At 36.6% G+C, this 19,935-nt stretch overlaps 1 protein-coding gene across 1 annotated transcript; it reads left to right on the top strand.

The window, feature by feature from the left end:
- The first annotated feature begins 258 nt into the window (after positions 1 to 258).
- On the top strand, positions 259 to 19,661 carry LOC140156559 (chitobiosyldiphosphodolichol beta-mannosyltransferase-like). The gene is made up of 10 exons (XM_072179502.1): positions 259 to 677; positions 4,345 to 4,425; positions 4,956 to 5,062; positions 5,466 to 5,614; positions 8,819 to 8,978; positions 9,521 to 9,710; positions 10,413 to 10,583; positions 11,685 to 11,799; positions 16,617 to 16,692; positions 19,487 to 19,661. Exons 1-10 carry the CDS (start codon positions 401 to 403, stop codon positions 19,613 to 19,615), a joined length of 1,455 nt encoding a protein of 484 aa, XP_072035603.1. The 5' UTR covers positions 259 to 400; the 3' UTR covers positions 19,616 to 19,661.
- The last annotated feature ends 274 nt before the right edge of the window (positions 19,662 to 19,935 follow it).

Here is a 19,935-nt window from a genome sequence, read left to right as displayed (position 1 = left end):
AATGATTGTTGACGCTCTTGCGACATAGGAAAAGTGCCAGTCGCAATATTTCAAAACATAAAATAAAGTGGCTGAAAAGAAAATAATTTGATTGAAATTTCATATAAACTCAATAAGAACATAGAATATGATATATAAAAATAATATGACTCTTTAATTGCACGTTGCAATGATGTTTAGAATACTTTTGCTTATGTTATTTTACCTAATTTAAAAACGATGTGTATGGTACTAGCTAAAGTACATGCTAGGTCAAAGGTTACCATACCAAACATATGCTGAATTCTGCAGAGATGCAGCAAGAATTACGTGTGAATCGAGTACATTGTTGTCTATGGGAATTTAGGCCCAGTCTTTCTGCATTTATTTTCGCATAATCTTTTGAACACATAATCTCAAGATGCCGGGGATATTTTCCGAAGAACACCTAGATATCATACTTCAAGGTGGTATGGTTATTTTCATGGAGATCTATCTGTATTTCCAAGGTTTACACAGCATCATGATTCTGTCAATTGCACTGTTTGCGTTTATGGCATCTGGGTTTAGAATTGCGAAAGCAGGTTCTCGAGCTTGCATAATAGTTCTGGGGGATATCGGCCGTAGTCCAAGAATGCAGTATCATGCACTGTCGTTAGCAAAGACTGGCTTCGATGTTGATATCGTAGGATATGGAGGTTTGTATTTTTGTGTGTGTACATTCATATATTCATGTCTGATATTGGAATTTAGTTGGGCCCACTTTCCATGTTTCGGGCAGAAAATTTTTGACCAGTCCATGGAGTCAGCTGAGTGTGCTATGACATGATGACTATGAGCATGAACCATTTATATAATGACCTATCGTCATGCATGCAGTGTTTCCAACGCTGCATGCATGCATGCATGCACATCATGCATACATGCACATCATCATGCGTAGCCGTAGGGAGTTTTATAATAATTGACGATCGATGACCGCGGACGTGGACATCCGGGTTCGCCATGCTTGATAGTAGCTATCGGCTGGTTCGTCGATGTATTTTAGTACCTGGTACGGTAGGTCAAAATGTCACCCTGTTCCCCTTATCCAATCAAAACAAGTTTTATATCACAAGAATCCTTAGCGTAAGTACTTGACTCTTGAAGTAGGTCAATAAACCGGCCGTGTTCTTAGAAAATGTTGGCTGTTAAGTTACATTATTTTAAGCGAGCAGGCCCCTGAAAAAAAATGAAAAATTAGCCCATTTTCCATTGACGGTACAGAATTTTGAGCGAAATAATAAGTTTTAAAAAAGACACCCTGTTCAGTGTTCTCGACCACATCAGCTGGATGTGGGCATGTAAATTTTATTAACACATGAGCAGCATGCAGACCTGTAGATAGAACGGCAGAGAGGGAATTCAGTGAAATCACCCATGATTTCCTGTGGTTAAGCGGCGTGCATGACAATTGATGAGCAAATGCACTCAACATATTCCATATATGATGCGATCAAGCAAAATGAGTCGGATGTTGGGAAAATTGATTTTGAGATAGAATCAATAGTTCAAGGAAGCCGTCAGCACCGAGTAGTTGGCATCACTGTTTTTACTTGCACCTTGTCTGTATATATTTGGCACATGCACGAGCCGTCCATCGTCGGCAGCACCCTCGCTCTAGATGCTGAGAAGGCTTTGATTTAGTAACCAAGTAGAAGTAGAAGTACCGGGTATTCAACTTCCTTTCTATTTTATTGTTCTGAGCACCACTAAAATGACCATATCTCTGGAACCGTAATGATGGGGTTTTCAGCAAAATAAAGCTTGAGATTGCCTCATATAATAAGATTGAAAACTGAATTTTGATTTAAAATTTGATCAACATCAGACTCATTTCATGATTTTGCTTGATCACAGCACATGTTTTTTAACAATAATGTAAAACATAACCCAGCAATAATTGGAACTCACAGCTCCGTTTATCTCTATCCACCAAGTCATTTAGCCAGAGGGGTATCTTTAGGGTGTTCAAAATGGTCAAAAATACCTTACCGGTATTCTACAAAATCGTGGTGTCCTCTTCCTATTCACTCCATCCATTATAAAAATTAGAATTTTAGGGTGTCCAAATCCTGGGGTCCAAATTGAAAACAGGGCGACCAAATGACTCCTGGACACCCCTCTGGCTAATGCCTTCCTATCCACACAGTCACAGTAACTATTGTGTCGCCATGGATAGTAGATCGATCAAGTGATTGTACTTACAGTAATGAAACTCCAGGATGTAGTTCATATCCTACGTCCTCTGTGTAGCAGTTTGAGACAATAGCTAGGGATTAGGCCACAAACATTAATCGTTTGCTTGCCCACAAAGCCGACCAATTGTGCCAACTGTTTTCAGATGTTTTTCCTCTTTAAAATCCGGCCCCCCAACTCAAATTTACCCCCCTTTTTCATGCAAAATCGAGGACAAAATTTGGTCAAAAACAAACCCTTTTTTGTGGTTTTCAATGACTAGAATTTCAAACACCCCTTTTCAGTGACACTAAATATTGACATAAAATTACCGGATTTTCCCAAGTACCCCTTTTATCCAAATTTTTCGCGGACAGTGCAAATCAAATACCATACCCCCTATTTTGCTGATTTCACGGTCAAATTTTGTGGACTGTCCAAATTAAATGCCCCTATTTTCCCAATTTCGCGGTCCTCGCTACTGGTAAAACAATTACCCCTTTTCCACGCTATTTGGTAACTCTCATGGTTGTCAATTTTTGTGTTGAGTTGGGGGGCCGGGTTTAAAATTTACAAAAAATGACAGAAAACTTGCAAATTGGGTGCAGTTGTTTTTTGACCACACTGTAGGTCTATGCCCGTGGTCTTAACCTTTAGCCTTATGTACCGGTACAGGGAGTTTGATACAGACTGTTTAAAAGATATAACTTCAGATATTGTTATGAGAAGTTGGTCCATGGCTGTGGTTCCTACGTACATGTATGACCAGTGTTCTTTAGTTTCCACCCAGTTGAAAAGTTGTCCTGCAATGCATACCGTAGTTCTCAAACTCTCCGTCAAAATGGTCCACTTTTTTGGCACAAAAATGACATTGAATCCAACAGGCAGTCCATAGCAGCTTTATTAAAGGACACAGTCAAGGATACATACTAACTCCAACCATAGGAACATGGGCGCTAACGATGCTAATTAGCATCTACTAATCACTCATCTACTTAATTAGTGCATACCGTATATCATCATGTTCATATTCAGCTGGTGTGTTTTAACTGTGATTTTATGACATCATTTTTATTTTTGGCTTATAATTTGGCTGGTCCAATTTATGTGCAATATTTTGTTATGTTATTTATTAATTACTGTTTTATTTTAATTAAATTCTTTAGTGCATCTATGGTGTGTGTGTGGGGGGGGGGATTTGCAGAGGGCTGACAGTTGGGGTGGGGGTGTATATGTAAGGTGGGTATGGAGATGTAGGGGTGTATAAGCTGTAGGGGTGTGAGTGTGAGATTTTGCTGCAAGTGCAATTAACTTCTTTGAGTAATTTTATGGTGATTTATGTATATTTTTTATATGTTTTTTATGTCTTTTAATGTAAACAATGCAAATGTAATATTTCATGTAATTTGGCCTACGGGCCACGAATTTGAAATAAATTTAATCTGAATCTGAATCGTTGGGGAAAGATGGTACGACTATGACCATGGTCTCTTGTGGTCACAGGCTACCAGAACCATCCGACCATCTTTACTTGGTAAAAACAATGTTTGCTACAGCCAACTTGTATGCATACACACTGAGCTTTCCCAAACATTGAATTGAAACCTGTTGATTGGTTATCGCTTTAGCACATTATCAGCATCCACCGCCCGTCCTTGTGAAGTCCACAAGTATTAGTAGTAAGCCGTAAGTTAAAGATAGCAAGAAGTTGCTTCCAAATTGTAAATTTCAGGGGTCGGGGTCAGGAATAATTAATAAAAAGGGGGCCTAAAAATGTGGTGGGTACATGTAAATAAAAAGGGTGGACCTCACTGCCAACTATTGGTATCTTCGAGATGAATTTTAATTGCATTGTTAGTCAATTATCATTAGATAAGTCATGAAATGGTAAATTGCAAATTATCCAACAAGCCAAATTGTAGAATTTGTGTCCTGACTTAATCTGCATCAACACAGTATTTAAATATTGCATATTTTTTATTGATTTTAATATGCATGCATGTGTTTTCAATCTATTAGTAAAATCTGAAAATTAAAAATATCAGTTTAGCCTCAAATAGGTTGAATAATTTGTTCTAATATTTACCTCAGTTTTGTAATATTGTATACACTACTTCATGACTTTTGTTTCTCTTGATTGTACTGTAGGTTCCACTCCACACAGTGATTTGATAGAAAATGACAAGATCACACAGCATGTTATGTCAGATCCAATGACACTTCCTGGAGGTAAGGCAGTCATCATCATACATAGTACACTTGCTCTTTACTGCTCTCCTTAAATCTGATATATAGAAGAGTGATTTTTACCTCTCCTTAGTTTACAGTTCTCTCCTTACATTCTATGTTAATGCTCTTAACAGCTCTCCTTAAAGATTCCAGAAGAGCTATGCTTTCCTACAGATTCCAAAAGACAGTCCCTGCTTGATCAACACTCAAAAGAACTACAGCAGTTTGACATTTTGGTCTTAAGACCAAAATGTCAAACTACAGCAGTTTGACCAAATGTCAAACTGCTGTGACATTTAAAAATGCATGTGCATTTAAAAATTCAACGTTAGAAGAATAGATTTAAATGGCTAAGATTTCACCAAATTTCAAACTTTTATTCACAATTGACAATGACACTACAAATAGTGTGTGAACTCCATCACTATGAATATTTGGTAAATTTCATGAATTCAAAGATTTAAAAAAAGGTCATAGTCTACATGATGGAGAGTGATGGTATTGATTATATTTGATAATTTTCTTTACAGTTTTTCCAGGTTTATTCCGATATACCTTCAAAGTCATGTACCAAATAGCTCAGCTTTTCTTTGTGATATTTGTGAAAATGAAGTGGCCTTCTCATATATTTGTACAGGTAAGACATAACTAGAAAGTAAATGTTACAGTTCCAGTTTGAACTCCCAATTTTGGTGTTGTATAATTCATGCCAAGTCTCACAACCCTCAGTTCTGATTGTGTGAATCTTTGTTTGCTGCATTTGTGAGGATGGATATAAAAAGTTTTGAAATAATTCGATTTCTGACAAGAAGATAGGTAAAGTAGTTCTGTTCTGTTTTTTTAAACAGTTTATTGTTCTATCAAAGAACTGGCTATATACAGAGTGTCCCAAAAAAAAGAGGCCCCTCATTGCGCCCTCTTTTTCCCCTATTTAACTATGATCACCACTGTAGCCTGTAATTGAATTTTGAACACAAGTATTTTCAACAATGGCAAGACACTAATCAATTATTCCACATTACTCACATATTCTTTTACAGAATCCACCAGCAATACCTACTCTTCCAGTGGCTTGGTTTGCCAGTAAGATCTATGGTAGTAAATTCATAGTAGATTGGCATAATTATGGCTACACCATAATGGCACTCACAAACAAACCAACATCACCCATTGTCAGGTTGGCCAAATGGTAAGATACATAGACGAATCCGACGAGCCAAGTGATGGTCAGGATTAAGGCAGTCATAGCTGGGGGCCATCTGCACCAAACTAGCTTTGTTTGTTTGGATTGCGATCCAAGACGCCCACTATCACGAGCGCATTGGAGCGCATGTAGCACTTGCGCCGTGTCACGGGAGCGGTAAACGCTGTATGCCTGTGATACTGTCGTCACGTAAAATGGATGGAAGGCCCCCAGCTATGTCCGCCAGTGAGGTGTAGGAATGTGTCAAGTCAGATTTGTGTATAGGGCCTCCGCTAGTTGAGTAAACGGGAGCGATTTCTAAAACGGGAAGAATTGCTGAACATATTACATGATGATAGAGACTTTTTATAGGCCTAGGGCCTAAATGGCGTTTAATACCACACCGAATTGCTGTTACGTTAATACTAAATACCCTAAACCATAACCCTGTTACCCGTATACCCTAAGATCCATGAAAAGGTTCATAACCTGTCCAGTCTTTATTTCCTTTTTAGCTTGCTTGCTCTTTCTTTCTTTTTTGTCTTTCTTTCTTTCTTTATTATTTTTGCTTCCCTCCATCCAACCTCCCATACCCTTACGATATTTAGTAGGCCTAATCCCATTATCCTATCCCGTATACCATAAACTGTAGTGCGTAAGTTGGCTATGCGCACCCGCGTGCGCATCAAGTGCCACGCGGATGGTACGCCGACTCGCTAACGATGGCGCGATTTCTGCTAGCCAAGTGGACGTGTTGGTTGGCATAGCCTGTAAACAGACAGCTGCTAGGGGGGTCTATATTTGCCCGAAAAACTCACTTTCTTACTGATTTTAAGGTCAATTCTTGACCGTTTTCAACCAAATTTCGTCCCTGTTGTCTCGGTATATTCCTCAATCTCCTGTATGAATTTGGCGGCATTTGGATCTAAACTGACGGAGCCTTTGATGTACTCACATAGATACATGGATACAACATTCCCCTATTTATAGTAAGATAGATGGGTTACAATGAAATACATTGTGTGGAATTTACATGTGCGGTTTTCAAACTTCAATTTTAAATGAAAAGGGTGGGAACTTGAAATAAGAAATTCATAATTCTAGTCCTCACTGTGGATGCTTCGGAGTCTACAAGAAGCCTTGCCACCAAACAGAAGGTCGTCACAACATATAGTGTACAAAAAGGCATCTGGTAGACACCACAGTGAGAGCTGTTTTCTGGACTAGCTCTAGAATTATAAATTTTCTTTTTTAATAATCTTCAGTTACGGTCCTAATGAACATGTTCAATAAAAGAAATTTCTAAAACTTCTAGGCCAATTCGTCGTCTGTATTCCATAGTGGCGTATAGTGGGGCGCCGCTTGAATAAACAACTTTTCGAGAAAATCGGGTTTGAAGAAATGCCAATTTAAAAATCGAGTTGTGTAAATCAGACATTCATTATATTTTGTAAATGATGTGAAATTTCTGTAGTAAACTAAATAGATTTTATTGTTATATATTTTTCAAAAGAAATAAATACATACTATTGCTGGCAAACTGAAAACAAAAAGCACAAAGCTATACGTCACTATGGAAAACAAGCAAAACACAATACCCTAACCTAACGTTAACCTTACGCCAACTCGTTCGCCGTGTAATCCTTATGTCGTTACTTTCCGTCGTTTGTATTCCATAGTGACGTATAGGTCTGATACGTCACTATGACGTGTACGCCACTATGACATACAATGTTTTTAATTTTTACCGATATTTCATAATTATAAAATGTGTATAAAAAGTGGCGTATGGTCGATACTCCACTATGGAAAACAAAAAATTTCACTTTACTAATTAATTAGCTAGTTTTGACTGATGAGACTAAGAATAATGATAGAAAACATCATTAAAAACATATGTGCCAATTTTCAAAAAAATGACCAAAATCACTATACGCCACTATGGAATACAGCCGACGAATTGTGGTATTTGGATAGGTCATTTGTTCTCAATTTTTCTGAAAAATAGCCCAATTTGCCAAACTGTAAGCAACATTTTTGGAATTTGTTAAAAATTTTAGGAAATGTTGTAAAGACTTTGGTGATTTGCATTTAAGCGGGGGAAAATTTCCAAATATCTTGGAAAATTGGCACATCGATGGTCCACTTTCAAATTCTCAGCAGCACACCTCATCAAAACCAACCATCAGTATCCCCCACCTGGAGAAACACCTAAAACTTTGTGAAAAAATGAGTGTCAAACAGTAACATCAACATCACATAATGAGCAGCACTGAATGGTCATGTGCTTGAATAAAGTAACAATGAACCCATGCAGATTGTTCATCTGGAAAGAAAATGCTATGTGGGTGAGGAAACAAAATTCTTTCTATTTTGAGATTGTGGGCCAAGATGTATGTTTAAGAGTGTTTCTGGTTTACTTGTAAGAAACTGAATTTTGACTGCTTAAGTATATCCTAGGGTTGACTAGTCTATGTAATCCATAGCCTAAGATCCCTGAAATTTGTGTAATGGTTATAGAGGATTTGAGCGATATTATTCAGAGACTAAATACCAGTAGTATGAAGTGTATTGGGCCATGTGGATTATACACAGTACACCACATATCTTAAGTTAATATTTTGTTTAAAGTTAATATTTGTTTAATATCATAAACTGGGTAATTTGTTAGCCAAATCCAAAATTTATTACTCACAAAATTGATCTTTCACCATCTTGACTGATGGCTTGATCACAGATGAACTGGTCCACTTCTTTTCCCACGAAACTTGGTTGCTAACGACGCATTTTTGTTACCCGGGAGTGATGTTGATTTCAGCAGTAGATCTTATACATGTACATGATCTAGAAGGTATGCACCCTATCTCTTGAGAGACTCAAATGCCTTCACAAGGAGAGTCAGGGAGGCAATCCAAATCAGAAAGAAAGGCAAGAACTCACTCAACCACGACAAGGGTGCATACTTTCTAGATCATGTATATGATCCACCGCTGAAATCAACATCACTTCCTGGTAACAAGGTATGCGTCCTTAGCAACCAAGTTTCGCAGGACCAGTTCATTTGTGATCAAGCCATCAGACAAGATGCGAAAGCTCAGTTCTATGAGTGAGTAATTTTGGATTTGGCAAAAAAAATTACCCAGTTTATGATCTCAACAATTCTACCAAATGAATCTCTTTACTGAATATTTGTTATCCTTTTGTTCACAGGATAGAACGTACCTTTGGCCCACGAGCTGATGGTCACTTCTGTGTAACTGATGCAATGAAGAAAGACCTTGCACAGAATTGGGGTGTTCCTAAGGCTATCACTCTATATGACAGACCACCAGAAATATTCAAACCCACACCATTAACAGAACAACATGAGGTATGGTAGTATATGTGAGGCAAATGCTGTCTTTTTCCATATCTTCAAAGCAGTGTACACAGCATTGTAGACTGAGTCATTTCTTATGTATGTCTATGTAAAGACAAGACATTTTTGTATGTTTGTCACTTATTAAAACACACTTTAAAAAGTGCTTTTGGCTGTTCACAGTTAATCATTGATATACATTTCAAATGTGAATTGTGAAATCTTATTTGATTATTGACACATATGGTATGATTGATCTGCTCAAAGAAAATTGACAAATAAGTAGGGAAATATGATCCTGACGAAAATGAAAATGAACCCCAAAATAATGTTGGACACCATTTAAAAACAAAATGAAAGCCTCCTACTTCCAAATTAACTAAAGTAAAGGACCAAATAAAAGCAGGCAAAATGTAAGGGCTGAATACTGTTTAAGGCATAATCTTTTTTGCGCTCTTGGATCTTGTCTTATTTATGATCTCTCCTTCTTGAAAATGTACCTTCTTTATTATCCAGTAATGGTAACATATGGCTATGATTCCTGCTTTACACAGTTATTTTCTAGATTATCCAAAGACTATCCAGTATTTGCAAGCTCCGATAGTTCACCTCAACATACAGTGTTTACTGAGAGGAAGTCTTCAAGATCAATTACAAAAAGATGTGATCGCCCTGCTCTTGTTGTGAGTGGTACCAGCTGGACAGAAGATGAAGATTTTTCGATTTTGCTCAATGCTTTAGAATGTAAGGTTATAAGCAGGGACAAGCGATTTGCGCCGAACTTTTTTTCCGCGCAATCCCGCGCAATTGGCTATTTTTTTTCCTATGGGCAGGGATACATGATTTGCACTGAAAAAAAGTTCCGCGCAATCTCCGCGCAATTTGCTAATTTTTTTTCGCGTAAATCGCCTGGCCCTGGTTATAAGGGATGTACTGTTTTTATTATTAATGTGATAGAAAATTTGATTTCAACTCTATGTAGTGAGGTGTTTGGACAAATCGGTGTTTGTAGATTTGTTGTCACACACCCTCTTGTTTTCAGTTGCCCTTAGTGATATTTAAACAAGCCTCATAACTATTATTAATGTAATGCTGATCAGACCTTTTACTGTGAAAAAGTACTGATATTGCTTATACCAAACTTGAGGTGAACCCAAGAATAGACAGCAGCATTTAGTCTCCTTTTAGAATTTATAGCTGGCATCGATCAAAAGCAGAATAGTTGAACGATGACTTTCAATGTGATGAGGATAAAGTGTAAGAAGAGGTAATACTTGCTGACTTTGGTTGCATACATCCATAACATAATTATTATTCTTACTATACTTATCACAAAGGCAATAGTAAATGATGCATTCACATAATTTTTACTCGAACAAATTTGTGTATTTTACTATTCCTGCATAATTAATGGATGAATATATTAAATGAACATCTTTTTCACAGCCTACGAAGATGCCATAAGCAGTGGACTATCCTTACCTGATTTGGTGTGTGCGATCACAGGGAAAGGTCCCATGAAGAAATATTACATGGACATAATAGCTAAGAAGAACTGGAAACATGTCAAGATATGTACACCATGGTTAACAGCAGAAGATTATCCTAAATTGCTAGGTATTTATGATTTCTTAGTACTTTTGTGTTAGATTAGAAGAATAGCATTTATTATGCTGTGTAAATTCTTAAATGAATACCAGGGATGTAAATCTTCTGGATATTATTGGAATTCCAGAAATTTGGCCAAAAAACAACAACAAGAAACGGAAATGTAAAAAAGATTTTTTTCATTTCCGGAATTGGATGATGATAATTTGTCATAAAAAGAGCCAAAAAACCCAGCTTTTTTTAGGAGGGGTTGATACCCTGCAGCTTATTCCCCGGAGAAACCCCCCTAAATGTTCAATACCGCACGCAAGCCTTTGGTCACCTGTCCAAGGACCAGATAGATTTTCAGGAATTGGATATGTAGCCCATTTACATCCCTGGAATACAGCTTCTTAAGACAAAACATTTATCCATTCCATGTTTTGAATTGGTTTAGGTGGGGTGGGGACAACTGCCCAAGTGCATATTGAGGGCTCAGTGCAACACAGCCTCATCTCCAGTAGCTGCCTGGGTAATTTTGTGTATAAATGCAATCATGCTCCCTACCCCTGGGTAATGTTATTCATAAGTATGATTGCATTTATACACAACATTGCCTTTGGGAGGTAATGGATATAAGGCACTGAGCCCTTAATATGCAGTTCTGGTACATCATATTTTCTGTGATTTGTTATCATGTCCATGAAGTTTTATATAGTTAGGCCTAAAAACAAGACTTTGTATTGCCCTTATCTCCAAAGTCAGGGTTGGTTGGTTTACCTTTTTTCCTTTTTTTTAAATATATTGCCACAGTATACAATATTAAAAAAACACAAGTTCCAAATAAATTATGATGGTAAACAATGATCGATAAGGATTGTCAGTCTCATTTAAGAAAAAATATATCAGAGTTGTGCAGTACGAATTAGAAACAGGCAAAACATTTAGCGAATTTTGTGCAAAGTAATGAAAATTCAAGTATATGGAAAGTATTTTTTAAGGATGTATTTGTATTCCTTTTCACACTTGGTGTTTCAAGGGTTCTTTCATATACTTGGAGACTCTTGAGCTTCAGTGTCCCAATCTGATTACACAGTTTGTCAAATATTTTGTCAATTTCTTTGTTTCCAGGTTCAGCTGATGTAGGGGTATGTTTACACAAGTCATCTAGTGGTTTAGATCTACCAATGAAAGTAGTGGATATGTTTGGCTGTGGCCTGCCAGTGTGTGCTATACATTTTAATTGGTAAGTCATCTAGTGGTTTAGATCTACCTATGAAAGTGGTGGATATGTTTGGCTGTGGATATGTTTGGCTGTGGCCTGCCAGTGTGTGCTATACATTTTAATTGGTAAGTCATATAGTGGTTTAGATCTACCTATGAAAGTGGTGGATATGTTTGGCTGTGGCCTGCCAGTGTGTGCTATACATTTTAATTGGTACGTATATAGATAGATTCCTAACATGTGTGTATCTGTAAAATCTCCTAATTATGGGTCAGGGTTGTGGCTAGCCCAACTTGAGTGCAGGCTAATGTTACTATTCAATTCATTAATTATAGGACTATGTTACAATGGTATTTCCCATTAAAACATCGCAAATACCGTATGGCAGTGCTGCAGTACTCCATAAATAATAAGGAATTTCTACAAATGTTGTTAACACTGTAGGAAAAGATAGCTGTACACACAAATATAGAGAAATCTGACGGCGATCACATAAAAAAAACCCGGTATTGTACTGAATTTTGAACGCATTTATGGAACAGTTTGATTGGAAAAAATGGTGGGGGCGTTTATTTGGGGGCTTTAATTAGAGACAATATGGCAGGGGTCTTTTTAAATCGATATTCTGTAATCTTTCTGATATCAAGCTACATGGTGGCGGTATTTAACTGAAAGATACATAATTTTTTACCATAGAAGATGGAAGATGAATGTTTTTGTTCCTGTTTAAAGAGTTTGACACCTCAAACTTTTTCTACTATGATAGTGCCAAGGACTGTAAAAATGCGTTGCCATTGTACCAAATGTAATGAAATTCAAAGCAAATGCGTCAAATAATATAAAAAGTCTGGATTTGGGGTGAGATTGTATCAAATTCATCATTGAAGAGATTCATCAGGATTGTCTATAGGGTCAGTCCATATCAAAACAGATTGAGTGTACACCCACCCTCTTGGATTTTGCTCTCCTTTGGCTCAGGGGTACCTTTCATGGGTCCCTAGGTGAGGTCACAAGAAAAAATTCAAATTCCATTTCGTTTATGAATGGCGGGCAATCAAAGTTTGGCGACCTCGATCAAAATTGGGAATTTAAGGGGTCCAAATGACAAAGTGCTCTCTTGAGGGGCACTTTCTTCTTAATTGAATCTGTTGTGATCCTCTTTTGAATGTGGTCACTCACTGGCTGTGTCTGAAATACCTAATGCCAAAAACGATAGATTTCGGAATTTCGTTGGGCTTTCAGAGGGGGTCAAAATCAGCACTTCGTACTGTTCAATCAAATTATCTTGATTTTGAAGGACCCATGATAATGTCACAGTGCACTTATAGGTCCTAATTATGTTCAGAATGAATTAACCATATGCCAATGTCTATGAGCAATTAAAAAAAAGAGAAATTTCTAGACCCCTACAGAATTTTAGGCCCCCCTAAAGTGGTTCAGCCACAAATGGCGCTTAAAATCGGCAAATTTTGACCCCTAATAACTTTAGGTGTACACCAGATATGAATTTCTAGTCTTTTGCATCTGAAAGAATGTAGTTTAATGTTACTAGGAACATAAGATTTGTTTTGTATTTTTGTGTTTTAGTATTAAGTTGACGCTTTCAAAAATAGTCATTTTTGCCTAACATACCATGCATACAGGACACGGTACAAAATGCCAATTTTAGTATAATATTTTTTTATATTTTTGATCACTTTATAGCCATTTGTATTATTTATCCTGATATTTCAAGTTGCTTTTGAGTCAAGTAATAAGAAAAGACTACTTTCTAATCCTCTGTATGGATTTTTAAGGGGGTCAAAAATGCACTTCCTGACAACGATGCACATGCAAAGTACAGGTTATGGGGGTCAAATGTTCAGAATGCTCCCAATTATGTCAAGTAATATATCAAATTACTCGTATGGTCATGAGGATTCCAAAAATGTATAGTTTGTTATGTGTCAGACCTTTCAGGAGGCGCTATGACGAAAAATGTTCATAGGTCAACGACCTTTTGAATTCTGAACATAGAGTCTACATAGTTAACAACGTCTGATTTTGGTAATTTTGGTGTCTAATTATATATGTTTTCTTGCATGAGAAATACAACTAAGCAAATTAATAAACTATACAAGGAACCGATGACCCTCTTTTGCAACATGGCTGCCAAAAGCATCCATATTGTAATAAGGAGGTCATTGGTTCCTTGTACAGTTTTTTAATTTGCGTAGTTGTATTTGTCATGCAAGAAAACATAATTAGACACTAAAATCACCAAAATCGGACGTTGTTAACTATGTAATAACAGGATAAATAAGACAATTTGCTATAAAGTGATCAAAAATAGAAAAAAGGGTATGTTGAAATTGCCATTTTGTACCCATAACCTGTACATTATTGGTCAAAAATTGGGATTTTTGGGACCATCAACTTAGTATCAAAACACAAAAATACAAAACAAATCTTATGTTCCTAGTAACATTAGACTACATTCTTTCAGATGCAAAAGACTAGAAATTCATATCTGGTGTACACCTAAAGTTATTAGGTGTCAAAATTTGCCGATTTTAAGCGCCATTTGTGGCTGAACCACTTTAGGGGGGCCTAAAATTCTGTAGGGGTCAAGAAATTTCTCTTTTTGAATTGCTCATAGACATTGGCACATGGTTAATCCATTCTGAACATAATTAGGACCTATAAGTGCACTGTGACATTATCATGGGTCCTTCAAAATCAAAGATAATTTGATTGAACAGTACGAAGTGCTGATTTTGACCCCTCTGAAATCCCAACGAAATTCAAATCAATCTTTTTGGCATTAGGCATTTCAGACACAGCCAGTGAGTGACCACATTCAAAAGAGGGTCACAACTGATTTAATTAAGAAGACAATGCCTCTGAAAGAGAGCGCTTTGTCATTTGGACACCTTAAATTCCCAATTTTGGTCAAGGTCGCCAAACTTTGATGGCCCGCCATTCGAAACGAAATTGAATTTGAATTTTTTCTTGTGACCTCACCTAGGGGTCCATGAAAGGTACCCCTGAGCCAAAGGAGAGCAAAATCCAAGAGGGTTGGTGTACACTCAATCTGTTTTGATATGGACTGACCCTATATAAATTATTACTAGAGTTCTCTTAGCAAATCCAGGTACTCACAATTAGTAAGCTATGAACAATGAGGGGGGGTGGGGGCACAGCTTATTTTCTCAGTCATGCATACAACCAGCTTATCCAGGAAAAATCAATTGGCAACACTACAGCTAAGACAGCAAGTGCTAGTACTGGATACAGCTCAGTCAAGAAGAAGCAACCAGCCAGTAGGGTTGCGAAACGTCACTACTAATTGTGAGTACCTGGATTTGCTAAGAGAACTCTAGTAATAATGTATCAAATTCATATTTTTTTTTACTATATAATATGTGATAAATAAAAATAAATAAATGTCAGTGATTTAATGTGCACTACACCTAAGTACCAGCACACTTTATTATTCCACTGCCATTAGGATATATCAGAATCATTTCCACTTCCACAAGTCTGCAACTGATGCGCAGGTACTCTCAGCCGACTTAGATTGCGATTACCCTCAGCAGCTTCCCTGGAGTGAAGCAATTGGGCATTAAGGCCAGAGTAATGGAAGACACATTCGTCCATGACCGAATTTGAGATTTTTTGATATTTATCAACACTAAGATGTATTCTTTCACTTGAAACTGATAAAATACAACTTGCTAATATTTATTCGCATTTTTGCTTGATTTATTTCACACTTTTCAACTCTAAAAAGTCACATGGGTCAAGACAGCTTAGTAAATTGGCGGGAAATAATGAGTCAGAAATGCGCTGAATGCGAAATATTGTGATTCTGCTAGCGATTCGCGTCGGCGTGACGCCAGCGCAACTCTGCGCGTATGTCCAACGCAGTCTAGGCGCCTTCGGTTTGTTGTTCACGCCAGCAAATGTGGTGTAAACAAACAAAAATTTGCAGTCAAACTGCCACTTAGATTTTTTAATTATTTTGAATTTTGGCGCACTGAAAGCAGACATTATAGATTCATTGGTGCAAAACGATGCATATCTAGACCACGCACCAGATACAGCTTTTACAAGTGTGAAAGTCTTACCGTTTTAAAACTTAAGGACGTTTTGTGCATAATTTTGAATTTTTTTTACTAAAACGTCGATTTCTCAGAGTTCAATTTTGACAATATTGCGCGATTTTTGTGACAAGATAACTCGAAAAATATGCAAGCAAAGGGTAAACTTTTTGCACTATCCTTTAGAGTACATCAAAGTCTAGGGAAGGTTTTTTCATTTTTTCAAAATATTTGTTTTAAACAAAAATGTACACCATTATGTGCAATTTTTAGCTTAATAGAGTGACAAAATGGCTTTTTTCACATGTTTTTTCAATATTTGAAAAAAGAGAAGAATTTCAAAAAAATAAAAAAACTTTCCCTAAGTTCATGTCTCTTCATGAAAAGCTAACTGAATTTTTTTTACTCCGAACGGATTTTTTTCTAAGTTGTCACAAAAAAATTGGGGTAAAAAAGTGAATTTTTGTGATTTTTTCAAAAACTTGAGATTTTTGAACAAATCTGACATCACCATGGGATTCCTTGACTCATTTCCTTTCCAAAAATGTATAGTTTTATATACTTTGGACATACAATTCAGAAATAATGAAGCTCGAAAAGGTCCATGTTCTCTTCCATTACTCTGCCCTTAAGCCTTCTTGCCCATGGATGCAACACACTGGCCGTGGAGGGGCTTGAACATGCAACCTTTTGATTATGAAGCTTGTGCCCTAACCATTAAGCCATTGTGCTTCTTTCTATTCTTTTTTAACACAGCCTTGATGAATTAGTGAAACACAACGAAAATGGACTAGTCTTTCACGATAAGGAAGAATTGGCACAGCAATTACAGGTAAACAATATATAACATAACAAGTATTTATTTGCGCCTTTGCCTAGGGATTCAAGGCCAAAGAGAAAAGAAAACCAAAAAATACAAAAAGCAATGGCAGCAAAAATTACGGAAATAAGTGAGTTTTGATCAATGACTTAATTGAGTCCAGGCTGATGGCATTCTTGATTGTAGATGGTGAGCCATTCCAAAACCTTAGGACAGTCACTGAAAAGGCTCTATCCCCAGCACATTTCCTGGTGCGAGGAATGATAAAGTTAACACTCTCACTGGACTTAGTACTCATAGCATGTATGGAGCTCTTGATCGTGAGGCAGTTGTAAATGTACTGAGGAGAGAGCCCATTCAGGGACTTGTACACAAGCGTGAGTGTCTTGATTCTCTCATGAACTGGTAGCCAATAAAGATCTAAGATATAAAACCTTAACATATTCCTGTAATTGAGAATATCAACTTGCAGATTTATCTACGGATGCACACAGGATCTCATTTGGGATGTCATTTTATTTTCACCCTAATTTTTAAAGCCACACATTGAGAATAAGCCCAATCGGCATTGGAAGTTTGCAATGCATTGTAGGACAGTTTTTGCAGTTTTAGGACACTTTGTCCTTTGACCTTTCAGAAAATTCAGAAATATTGGGTTTTTGTAAGTACAAAATATAATCTAAAATGTTTTACAATATTTAAAACAAATATAAAAAATATTAGTGTTTTATAAATGAATTATTTGGTATTTTAATGATCAAAATTGTGACAATAATAAGAAAATTAATAATAATTACGTAAATTTTCCCGATATGTCAGAGGTCAAAGTGTCCCAAAACTGCTCTCAAAAACCGGAAGTTAGAATGGCGATTGGGCTTATTGTCATTTCCCAGGAAAAGTAGCATGAGTAGGTGTAACTTTCACTTTGAGCACAGGGATAGTCTTATATATGGGGTCTGTATTTTTTTTAGACCATCCAATATGCCCTACATAGTAGGACTACAATTGGTCAGTTAGACTCTTACTTCTACCAATGCATTCCACATTTGTTTTATCAAGTGATGGCTTTTTATTGATAAAGACAAGAAATGATGCAAGTAACTATTACTGACTTTTGAAAAGAGTCCAAAAATGTGATTCTAATTGCTAAACATAACATATTTAGAATGAAAAGTTTGGTTACTACCTCTACAAATGTTCAAATACTGTACTTATTTTTCAAAATTTGGACTGAAATAAGTACAAATTTGCATTGAATTTTTAAAACTAATTTTGGGGATATTTTTGGCCATAAATTGGAGGACCGATTTCAAAAATTGAGATAGTAATAACTAGACTTTGTCTCTAGATATATAATATGTCATTTTTATGAATATGAATTGTAGAGGAATAGAGGTTATCCACTTAACTCATGTGTGGCTTCTAAACAAAAGGCGCTGGTTCCCGTAGTATTCCTCATTCAAACCAATTCAGTGCACGACCTTGGAGTTACTGTAAAACCAGAAATGTTCACGTGCATTTTAAATTCGCGAATTTCGCAAATGATGTTGAGTCAGCATATTTTGCTCAAAGTGACCGCCGTACTATCAATAATAAAAGTTGTTCCAACTTCATGCCTGTTTAAAACACCAGTGCAGTAAGCTTACATGAAGTATTGACATACCTTTGTAAAAACTAAAGCTAGAAGATCAGTTCTGTAATATTGTAATACCTTTGTTTTCTTTGAAAATAAATTTTGAAGTTCATCAGTTTGATAAAAAAAATAATACCCCATCTTCTTGCCGTGGCATGTTGTGATGCTCCGACCACGATCGTGTACGTGTGACGTGTGTCATCCACATCTGCCATTTTGTACATACCACACTGCGTCTGTGTGTAGGGGTCCAAATGTTGAATACATAAGTTTTTATTTTTCATCACAAATTTTTATAGAGTAAGTATTCAGCTTTAGAAGATCAGTAGACATAAAGGAACCCGATAAATGAAGCATTTAATCATATTTTGAAATCCGTTTTGTCTAGTTTTAGCAAAAAATAATTCCCTATCAGCCACCACCCCCGCAAGATGAATGGAAAATGCCAAAACTTTTCATTCATAACTATGCTAATCAGAAACAACAAAACAGTAGGATAATGATAGTAAACAAATAAAGTAAACATGTAAGGATGTTTAGTAAATAATATTAAAACATTTTCAAGACACAGATTAATTGATAATAATTTTTTGGACCACTACCGACCGATGTGATGGTTATTTACTTTCAGAAAATGTGAATTTTATGGCTAAAACCAAGATGGCTGCCAGTCTGCACCTGTTCCGTTGGTGTGGTCTCACGAGGCAAATTTTGCGATTTGGAAAATATTTGAAAACAATTATTGTTGCTCAGAGGTGATACCACTATGACTGCTGCCCCATGGAATATTACTCTAATAGATCTCAGTGGAATTTCGACATGCAGGGTCAGCATTTACAACAGAATGTATCCAAACATGTCTGAAGTAAGCTTAAAAGGCAACATGCACTATAAATGTATGCAATGCTTGAACTTGACAATCGCGAAATTTTCATGCATGAATATGGCTTTATATGGTTAATTAGCAAATTTTAAACCCTTGAATATTTCTGGTTTTACAGTACCTGGATGACTTTGTCGGGCTGTTTTGAAACAGTCATGGTTGCACATGCAGGTACTTCTTTTGAAAGTCCTAAACAAGGTATAGCAGTCGTTGATAGGATATGCAGCTTATAGAACACGGCTAACCTCTATACTAACCAATTGTTTTATATATCTGTTCTTTTATATCAGGATCTTCTATGCGATTTCCCAGAGAAGCAGAAACAGCTGGAAACATTCCGAGATAATCTTAAGTCCTTCCAAAAACTGAGATGGGAAGAAAGTTGGAATAACACAGTGAGAAAAACACTTTATATATGATGTATGTTGCCTTCTCTATAATGTGTGAAAGGTGCTATTATAAAGCTATCTTTATGGATTACAGTACAAATGACATAGTCCTTCAAAGTGTAGCTCTTAAGGACTTTAGTACAGCAAACCGCACCATAAACAGTAGGGTCCGTATGCACAAAAGAGTTAGACTGGGTCTAAAGTTAGACCTGGTCTAAGTGGAATTTAGTTCCATCAGGAATGGTCCTTTACTCTTATTTCCTTCCTAGAGTAGCTAACAAATTTTAAAGATTTAAACGCAAAGTTCAAAAATATTACAAAATAACTTTTAAAAATGTAAAGGAAGTCCT

The sequence above is a fragment of the Amphiura filiformis genome, chromosome 1 (genome assembly GCF_039555335.1).
Source record: "Amphiura filiformis chromosome 1, Afil_fr2py, whole genome shotgun sequence".
Classification (NCBI taxonomy): Eukaryota; Metazoa; Echinodermata; class Ophiuroidea; order Amphilepidida; family Amphiuridae; genus Amphiura; species Amphiura filiformis.
Note: the sequence above shows the minus strand (reverse complement) of the source record. Positions and strands in the feature narration are given on the sequence as shown.

Excerpts from the sequence above, each read along its gene's own strand:
- LOC140156559 (XM_072179502.1), top strand. The coding sequence starts at position 401 with ATGCCGGGGATATTTTCCGAAGAACACCTAGATATCATACTTCAAGGT. Across the intron at positions 8,979-9,520 it reads CATTAACAGAACAACATGAG|TTATTTTCTAGATTATCCAA; the intron begins GTATGGTAGTAT and ends TGCTTTACACAG. Across the intron at positions 9,711-10,412 it reads TTTGCTCAATGCTTTAGAAT|CCTACGAAGATGCCATAAGC; the intron begins GTAAGGTTATAA and ends TCTTTTTCACAG.